A 10,734-nucleotide genomic window follows, 5' to 3' on the forward strand; every position below is an offset into this window, starting at 1 on the left:
ATGTATGTACATGTATGTATGTATGTATGTACACATACATACATATATATATATATACACACACACATACACATACACACACACACACACACACACACATATATATATATATACATATATATATATATAATATATATATATATATATATATATATATATATATATATATATATACATACATACATACATATATACACATACATATATATGTCTTCTATTTAGCATCAATCAAAAAGTCAATAAGTAGCATCAGCTCATCTTTAAGCTGATGATACACGGGGCAACTTTTTGAGCAATGTTGCTGGGCAATGTTGCTAGTGGCAAGTCCGGCTATGTTTTGAACAGATAGGGCGGTGCGGGGCGGGTGGCGGAATGATGGGGGAAGGGGATTACGGTAGTAATCTTTACTCATTATCATTGATGGCAATGTTGCCCTGCACGATTGCTCTAAAAGTTGCTCCATGTATCAACAGCTTAACGCAATGAAATTTGAAATTAATCAAAACCTATGAAGACACTACCATTGAACAATTCAAACAATTCCTCTGAGATAAAATAAAAGATAAAACCATAAAAAACAAACCCATAAGAAATTTTAACAAAGAAAAAAATGTACCAATAAGGTAACATCATACACCAAAGGTCTGTGAAAAGATACCGTTATACATTTCCAACAAATTTCTTCTTTTTTTCTTTAAAAATAGAATGAGGGACAGCACTAATCCATTTTGCACTGTGTTTTGGGTCCTTACAGAGGCGATATAGCTGCATTATAAACTAATATAGCAATACTACAGACAACATGCATGTCAGTTTGCATGAATAACTAGATGTCTGGAAAGTAAGACAAAGGCATAAACATAGTGTAACATTACAGCCAATTTAGTAGAGCATAAACATTTGTATGTGCAGAAAGGGCAGTGTCCACCAATTGCAGATTGTGTCCTAAAGTAATAATACTAATCAGGGATATCATAAAAGTAAATAATACTATAAAAAAAATCATAGCAAAACAAAGTTATATATAACTTTAAATATTCCAGTAAAAGTACCAGAAAGTAAAAATACCATAAAGTGCAACAAGGTGAAAACTATACTGAGAATTTTTTCAGCAGCAATTTCAGTTTTTACTTCTATAGCAAATTTACAGCAGGTTTTGTACACAGATTTTAATGATTAAAGAGAAATGCATATTTTTAATACGATAATGATGTTAGCACCGACTACATAGTCATCTAGATGTTTATCACTCGGTTAAGCACTGATAGAAAAATAATCTATGTACAAAACTGTATTTCTGATCTAAGAAAAAGCACTTAGTTTTGATGTTGATGGGTAAGTATTTCCAAAGATAACCTCTCATACAAAATGTTTGGTAGCACAAATGATTAACATTGTGCTGTGGAAACAAATACATTTTCAGACTGGATGCTTTAGCATGTAAGTTGGAGAAGACTCTAGACTATTAAAATCCTTAAGAAACTACACACATAATAACTAACGTTCACCAATGTACACAAGTTCTTGTGAAGAATTTGGAAAATAGAATATTTAAATATTGTGCTTAGTGATTACTGTCAACACAACACTCTTAATGACTGGCAGACAATGATTAAAGCTGTAGAGGTGGGCATCCCTCCCATATCCTGCAAAAACAAATTACCATGTAAGTGTCCCAAAGCATCAACATTTTTAATTGTTCATTTAAACTTTGTGGCTGTTTTAAAAAGGCTAATATTGGTCAGTTTATTGGATGTACATGAACAACAAGGATTATTCACTCTGCAGCAAGAAGTTGAATAAACATTGGAAGAGCCTGGCTAACCTCAATTAGGCTGTGGGGAAACGTACTGGCTTATGAAAGCACACTGGTACACCTAGGGTTGCAAATCAAAGAATCTTCTACAAACTTTTTGCTGGTTGGATAATAAGGTTGATGAAAGCAGCAAGATCGTACATTCAACGTGCTGCCAAAAGAACCAAAAGCAGCTAAAAGCTACATAGAGCTGCAGAGTCAAGTGACTTTTTCTCATTACAGGGAGTCATTTTATTCCATGGTAACATAAATGCACCACTTACTGCAGGTTTAACTAAAGTGAGACATTTAAATATTGATGATAACATGACCAAACTTATTGTGATTAGTCATGATGTCCAGGCCATAAATATTACCATCGTACTAGCCACAATATGTGTCCATCCTCGATTGAATGTGCTACTTCTTACCCTAGAAGTTTAGGGAAAGTACAGTATTAACTTGCAAAGTGATGGTGAGATTTCATTTCATCCCAAGATGAAAGAGTTTCCTGTATGGTCCTGGTCCACCCCACAGGCCCCTGACGTAAGAAAAATAAAGAACATTAATAAAATGGAATGAAATGAAAGGTATGGTACAATTGTTCAATACAAACTTTTAACATGTTGTTGATTAACTATACATACTTTAAAAGCCCGTGCCAATAGAGGTGAGGCATCACATCAGCTTTCATGTAGTACATGAGTCTTCTTTCTTTGGCTTGGTTGATGGGGAATGTTTCCAGTGGTTGGTTATTGTAGTCAAACTCTGCCAGAATTACCGTGTTGTAGCTCGTGACCAACGGACATGAAGTGTAGCCATCATACTGTATACAAGGAGATACTGATTATGTATTTGCATATATTTCAACAGAGAAGTAAAATTCTTGATGTTTATGTGCCACTTACCTTCTTATCTGGCTTCTCATTTTTCAGTATTTTGCTGATGGTTCTGTTCAATATAGCAGACTGAGCAGCTGAGAATGAGAAAAAATGGTTGGCTTTTTCATTAAATGTGTAAATTCTCTTTTTAGGAATTAAGAAGACTAATGCTATATCCCAAATCCACGCTACATGCTATTTAATTGTTAAGTATACAAAACAATCAACATACTTTATATCAGCAGAACATGACACAATATGGCTAACATCCGACATCCATCAATTGAAAGCAAAGTGTCTTTCTTAAGATTGATTCATTATTTTTCTTAGAAAAGATCTTTGTAGACTATTTCACCACCATCTACAATTCATCACATTTCTTTGCACCTGTGAGCAGCTACTTTATTTAGAGAAACAGTATCCATTTAGGAGAATAGCGTCCATCAACAGCACACTGACAAAAACAAACAAATTTAGTATGTAGTATTTAGTTACTGTCTGGTTTGAGTATACTTTATTGTGCCACTTTTCCAGGGTGAACAATCCATATACTTAACACCTGCTTACAATTAGTATGTAATATGGATTTGGGACACACAGTAAGAATTTACATGCAAGCTTCCACGAAAGGAATACTGTTGGATGGATAAAAAGTAAAGAGGTAATATGGCTATTCTAAGGTTCCTTACTACTAGAAGGAGAAATAATTTAAAGTTGAATTTATTGAAACGCAAGGTTTTAACCATCCATCCATCCATCTTTCATTATCTTCTTTGCGGTTTCAGAACTGTTACAGCCATACTGATGAGCATGATAATGCTAGATTCTTTACTGCAGTCAGATTGCCGATGTGCAGGAAGTGATAAGTACTGGTTTATAACCCAATGTCATCATTCAGTGTTGCCATGTTGCCAGGAAATTGTGTTCTTTTTATCCACAGTTTGGCACACCTTTAAATTAGCTAGATGCAGAGGGTTAAAAAACATTTCCCCATGTGTTTACTTTTGACAAAGAAATGTTTTGCACCTAACACAATCAAACTTAAACACAAAGGTAAACTGAGATAATGATACAATCCATTAGATACTACTGACAAGTGTACCTAAATTACAAGCTTTATAGGGTGTGGTGTGTGTGTTTTATAGTCTTGTGTAAGTAGGTTATTGTGCAATACACTTCCTGACTAAATTGCCAAAAAGAACAAGCAGTTAACAAGAGATCAAAAAGTATGACTTGTATGCAGCAACAGACTACTTTCCAGTATTGCGTTGATGCAATGTTCAAACTAATGACACAATAATCACTTACCAACAGCAGCGGCCGTTTTGGATGTGGGCAGATTGGTACAGTCTCCAATCCCAAACACATTTGGATACCTATTATGTTGGAGGTTGTCTCTGTTGACATCCAACCAACCCGCCGGATCTGCCAGTGGACTGCCTTTAATCACCAAATTGGGTCCCATTGGTGGAGTGACATGAAGCATTTCATACTAATAAAGAAAACTGCAAGAGTTATTTACTGGAGTCTGAGAAAAACAAAAAGTGTATTAGGTTTTTCATAACATACTACGTAAAAAGCGCTGTTGCGGTACAGTAACACAGTTACCTCAAACACTTTGGTTTCGCCCGGTTTATCAAGATTTTCAAACACAGCTTCTTGCTTGTCTGCCCGCACTTCAATTAGGTTGTGCCTCAGGTTCACTTGTAGGTCACGTTGTTTCACAATATCCCACAATGACTCAGCATATTTTTTGATGCCAAAGAGCACAGGTAGAGATGTGTTGTATATTACATTGGCCTTCGCTCTTTTTCCTGTCTTGGGTAAAAACATAAAAATGTATTTGGAAATTTAATTTGGAAAACCACACTTGAAAATGTACTATATTATCATTCAAATCTAAAAATGAAGTACCTTTCTGAGATAGGCATCTGTCAGGTACATGATCTTCTGTGGAGCTCCAGCACATTTCACAGGAGTATTTGGGAAAGTGAAAACAGCGTTGCCCTCTTTGAAGTCCTGCAGCGCTTTCCACGTTTTCTCCACAGTTTGGACTGAGTAGTTTGACCCAATCTTTGGATGCTCAAATCCTTCTGGCAGTCCTTTAATCTACAGATAAGAGGAGTTTCCTGAGATGTAATTCAATTTACATACAATGGCAAAAGCTTACTAGGTAGAGTTGAATGAATAAAGCTTTACTTCACCTTCTCATAATGGAGTTGTAAACCAAGAGCCACGATCAAATACTCATAGGAGATCTGCAATGTGAAAGAAAGTCTAAGTTCAATTTCAATTCAATTTTATTTATATAGCGCCAAATCACAACAACAGTTATCTCACAGCGCTTTTCATAAAAGAGCAGGTCTAGACCGTACTCTGTGATGATATTTACAGAAGCCCAACAGTTCACACCAAGAGCAGCACTAGGAGACAGAGGCAAGGAAAAACTTCCTTTTAAGAGGCAGAAACCTCGAGCAGAACCATGGCTCAGGGTGGGCGGCCATCTGCCTCGACCGGTTGGGGCTAGATGCACATAGGTATAAAAACTAACACTCAAAGCCATGCCAGCAGATGACACACTATAAAGCAGTTTTATACATACACACTGTCAGATAACAGCTTCCTAAAGCAAACATACTTCAGTCCCATCGTCTGTGCGGACAGTATTTGCATCTGGGTTGATTTCCTGAACTTTAGATTTCACCCACTTTACTCCAGACGGCACAACACTCGCAGTGGAACGCCCTGATGAGGCCACAGATTTTGCCCCAGCACCAACCAGCGTCCAGATTGGCTGATAGTAGTGCATCTGAAAACATTGATAAGTTGTTACAAACCAGCTTTAAATGACAGTGGAAAATACATTTATGTTTCTGAGGGACTGAAACACAAAAATGCAAAACACAAATAGAAAGCTGAATAAATGAAAGCGACGCTTCTTCTTTGTATTATGTTCTAGTGATCCACAAAGAGAGCTATAGCAAGTCATAATCTCCTGTATCCTTACCTCGCTGGGCTCCACAACAGCCACATTCTCAGCTCCCATCATCCTCTTCATTCGTGCACTCATTGTAATGCCCCCACTTCCTCCTCCAGCACGAGCATTTTGTAATGATGTTTGGCAGAGACACTGCTACCCGTGTGAAGATAAGCGATAGCAATGCCTTTGGCCTGGCACTGCCTCAGACGACACAGTGCAGACATCCTGTGTCTTAAAAGTAAAGACAAATCATTTGGTTAACAACAATTTGCTTATACTGTCTGAGACTCAAACATACAAAATCTGTCAAAAACCTTAAGTCCTCTTATTGCTGTACCACATTTGCATTTTACTATCAAAAGGTAGAGTAACTATTTTTTCCTTTTACAATAATTAATAGGTAGAATAGATAACCAAAGTTTCACCTCTTTGAGTAGGTTTTAGTAGGCTTAAATATTAATGCTCTGACATGGACTATAGAGAACAAGAAGATCATGACTTTGATTGTGGCTTCACCACCCACAGCTAACGCTAATGTAATAAGGGACCAACCCACATTTAAACTGACCTAACAAACACACACACACAACAGAATGACTACAGGAGCCAATTCATTAAGGCTCAACAGGTTTTTAAAGTTTTAGAGTAAAAATTTACACAATTAGGAGATCTGCTTTAAATTGGGTGAGAGACTTTGACTTTGACATATGTTTTTCTGTCTATGGCCTGAGACTCTCATAGAACAAATAACTAACACGTAACAGCTGGGTTACTTTTATTTGAGGTGGTTCTTCGAAGCCCAGTCAGAGCTGAACAGTTGCTGCTGCATGCTGCGTAATGAAGCCTCCATAAACATCCATAACAAGCATTCCTGTACATGCGTAGACCTTCAGGTACAATTTAACATCGAAAAAGACAGTCTAGTATGTTACCTACCTTGACCAGCACTACTGTTATCCTCCCGTTGAAGTGTCAAGTTAGACAAAATCCTTAGATAATCCAGGAGAATTCAGTCTGACCTGCTTTCACTCTGCAAAAAAAGGAAGACCTGACAGAGTCTGCGTGAGGCGTTAACCGACTGTGAACTGAGCAGTTGCCACCCTTCAAGTGAGGGACTGAACTGTTCGTCCCGCCTCCTCTACCGCTCGACCAATCAAGACCGATCCTCGTGAGCAAACGCTTAATTCTGAGGACGTAGAGTCCAAATGTGATGACTTGGGAGAGAAAAAGTGACATTGTTCACCTTCAGTCAACGAGGAGAACTCTGGTCCCTAAGGCTGCAGTATTATTCTCATTATGTATTATGACTTGCCAACGTCCTGTAGCCTATATGCCCAGACAGATCTAAAATAAATCAGAGACGTGGTGACTTAAAAACCTATTCTCACGCAGGCCTATAAGCTAAAAACGTGCAAGTAGCAGGTTTGAGATCTGTATGCCAATTAGCGCATCTTATACCCATTCAATAGGCTATATCAAGCTGCAACAAAAAAAGTCTCCATCAGCTTGACTTTGCATGATTGTAGGGTACTCATCAAACTGATTTTACTGGTTCAGATATTTACATAGCCTGCTGTACCTGTTAATTATATAGGCCTGGGTCTTTAATGTTAAAAAAAAGAGAGAGGTGTCAACTTGTATAACATTTTCCCCACACATAATGCTGCGTTATTGGACAATGAGCCACTGTGCCATAAAGAATAAAGGAGTCATGTCCTTTGGAGTATTTTAATCGCTTTGTAATGAGAACATCAGGTGGTTCTGATATTCCCTACAGGCCCAACCTCAACCTCTGAACGCCTCTTTATTATAAAGTAAAGAAACACTAGTACTTTTTTGAAAAGAACATTTAACAGTTATGTAAAGGCGTGACAGATATTATCCTATTCAATATATTTTTATGTTAAGAAATTTATTTTATTTGCTTGCTTGTAGGTTCTGACAGTAGTTTTGTTCTTTTGAAAGGGGGAAAGACAGTTGAATGGCAGCGCCTGTGGACAGAGAACTGGATGTGTTGCCATCATAACCATAACTCAAGCTGGGATGTACTTCTATCTTGCCCACATTGTTATCAGGTTTACTTTAGGGGTGTAATCTGACAGCGAGGACTGGACAGTTGTAAAAATAAATAAAGAAAAAACAAATAAAGAAATCTACTGGGCCTGGCACCCAATGGCAATTCACAGCTTTTGGATGTATTACCTGGTATAAGAGTGGAGTCTGGTTTGTCATGTTTATCGAGGGACCACAACAATGTCACTAATAATGGCGTGGCTGCAGGATGCATTAATTGCCCAACCCTGTGACTGAAATTAAGACAGATTGATATAGTTATAATTGACTGTGTTAGTCTTAGTGTTAGTGCTAATTAGTACTAAACAAAATCACTGGTTATTAACAGTAAATTTTACATCGGAAATAGCATAAAATCAAAAGACTGTATTTACACTGTACAAAATTATAATCCGGAAACCAGTCAATATCTGGTGTGACCACCATTTGACTCACGCAGTGCAACACATCTCCTTCGCATAGAGTTGATCAGGTTGTTTATTGTGGCCTGTGGAATGGTGGTCCACTCTTCTTGGCTGTCCGAACTTGCAGTGAGGTCGAGACCCCGATGAGGAGATTGAGGATGCAGATGAGCTTCCCTGAGATGATTCCTGTCAATTTGTGCAGAAATTCTTTGGTTATGCAAATGGCTTGTTGCAGCAGCTGTCCGGGTAGCTGGTCTCAGACGATCTTGGAGGTGAAGCTGTTGGATGTGGAGGTCCTGGGCTGGTGTGGTTACACGTGGTCTGCGGATGTGAGGCCGGTTGGATGTACTGACAAATTCTCTGAAACACCTTTGGAGACGGCTTGAACATTCAATTGAGGGGCAACAGCTCTGGTGGACATTCAATAGCAGCCAATAGCACGCTCCCTCAAAACTTGTGACATCTGTGCCATTGTGCTGTGTGATGGAACTGCACATTTTCGAGTGGCCTTTTATTGTGGCCAGCCCATAGGTGTCATTTACACATGTCCCCACCACTTCTTGAAATGGCTGATTTTGTCCCCATCACTTTTTGAAAGCATTTGTTAAAAATTTTCTAAGCTTGCAACAAGAAATGTTAAATAAAAAATTATAATGCTTTGAGAAATTTTTTTTACACAATAAAAAAACACACAATGCAATTTAAATATAGAAGAAACAAATGTGCATTGTCCAAAACAAGTTATTTACGATTAAAACAGCTACAGATTACTGAATTATATTCCATATATATTTTTATTTAGAATTGTCACGTCACCTGGATTTTGTGTTTCCCTTTATATAAATAGAGACATTTCCTCCATAAATTGGAACAGAAAATGTCTCATGAATACTGGAAATTAACTGTTTAATGCTCAAAATATTCTTATATGTCAGCATTGATTATTTCTTCAAAATAGTGTTAAAATATATTCTCTTTTTGTTCTCGTGACCCCAATATTGTGCATCCTCACACCCGTAATCTTAGCCTTTATGTCCCCACCACTTTTCAACACAAAGTGACACTCCTTGGCCAGCCTAGGCACACCTGTGCAATACCCATGCTGTCTGATCAGCACCTGTGAGGTGGATGGATTATCTCGGCAAAGGAGAAGTGCTCACCAAGATTTGTGAACAATATTTGAGAGAAATGGGCCTTTTGTGTACATAGAGAAAGTCTTAGATCTTTGAGTTCAGCTCATGATGAATGGGGGCAAAACAAAAGTGTTGCGTTTATAATTTTGTTAAGTGTACCTACACCAGGCCCACACCAAACTAAAACCAATGCAGTCAATTAAACTGCCATGTTGAGTTTTTGTTGTAGGGATGTTTTGATTGAACTTTGTGGTCTTTTTGGTGGCTATACTGGTGCTGTGGTATTGGGTTAAACCAAGGGTGTGTCTAATTTTGTCCACCTCTTTTATGTCAATGAGGGCAAGTTAAATGTTAGTTTTAGGTAAGTGGCAACTGAGTTTTTATCCTAATTGTTCTATGTTCAATTATAGTGATAAATACTTTATTATAGTAGAAAAAAGCCCGTATGGAAATTAAGGCAACACTGTATGTGGCATCCACAGTAAGCATGACCCTTCCAGATGAAATTACATTAGTGTGCCAAATTGTATTAACTTACAATACTTAACTAAGACCAAGAAGAAGAAGAAGTTTTATTTATATAGCGCTTTTCCAGAGCTCAAGGTCGCTTTACGTGGTACATTTACAATAAATTTACACACTAACACACAACTTATAATCACATAGGATACATATAGTCACATTTAAACGAAATACATGTTAAATAGATGTGTTTTTAACTGTGTCTTGAATGTAGCCACAGATTAAATATTTAAAAGTGAAAGGGGCAGTGAATTCCATAATTTTGGAGCATTAACACTAAATGACCTTCCAACTACTGTAGACAACCGGAAACGAGGGATGGACAATAAACCAAGTTTAGTTGATCTGAGAGACCGTGCAGCGCGGTAGGTGAAAAGTAGATCAGACAAATATGGGGGTGCAAGACCATTTAATGCCTTAAATGTTAGAAGCAATACCTTAAAGTGGATATGTGATGTCACGGGTAGCCAGTGAAGGTCATGAAGCACCGGAGTAATGTGAGACCAGGCACTACTAGATGTTTATAATCTTATAGTAGTTATGCATGTTAAATAAAAAATAAAAACCTCAATTAACTTGTCTGTTTGGGTTTTAAGCCTCAGTTTCACCTGCTTCCCTCCAGATGGCAGCTGCAACACAAAACCAACAGAAAACAGCGCCAACGATGTGAGTGCATGCCTGACAGAAATACTGACAACAGAGAATTAGATCAGCTTAAAGGCAGGAGGTCATCTCTCTCAAAAGCACACCGACTGGGGGCGCTATAATAACAGTTTCAACTCAGAACACGTTGTGGGAAACTGGAAATGAGAATATAAAATACGTAACAATAAAAAACACACCTTTTTTTTTTAAGTGTTGGTAAAAATATTTACCAATAATGTTACAACCTATTTCGGGTCTGTGAAAAGAAATATCTAACTAATTGTTTCCTCGTTGTTTTTAA

General features: G+C 37.6%; 1 protein-coding gene across 1 annotated transcript; it reads right to left on the bottom strand.

The window, feature by feature from the left end:
- Window positions 1-577: 577 nt before the first annotated feature.
- On the bottom strand, window positions 578-5,884 carry LOC119894398 (sulfide:quinone oxidoreductase, mitochondrial-like). Its single transcript, XM_038707113.1, is given in 10 exon segments — window positions 578-2,336; window positions 2,443-2,621; window positions 2,704-2,771; window positions 3,985-4,168; window positions 4,285-4,494; window positions 4,591-4,785; window positions 4,881-4,934; window positions 5,315-5,485; window positions 5,684-5,772; window positions 5,775-5,884. Coding segments are annotated over 10 exon segments (1,314 nt in total). The 5' UTR covers window positions 5,881-5,884; the 3' UTR covers window positions 578-2,278.
- Window positions 5,885-10,734: the final 4,850 nt, after the last annotated feature.

The sequence above is a fragment of the Micropterus salmoides genome, unplaced genomic scaffold, assembly GCF_014851395.1.
Source record: "Micropterus salmoides isolate LMB-PRFRI ecotype aquatic unplaced genomic scaffold, ASM1485139v1 Ms_hic_scaffold_8, whole genome shotgun sequence".
Taxonomy (NCBI): domain Eukaryota; kingdom Metazoa; phylum Chordata; class Actinopteri; order Centrarchiformes; family Centrarchidae; genus Micropterus; species Micropterus salmoides.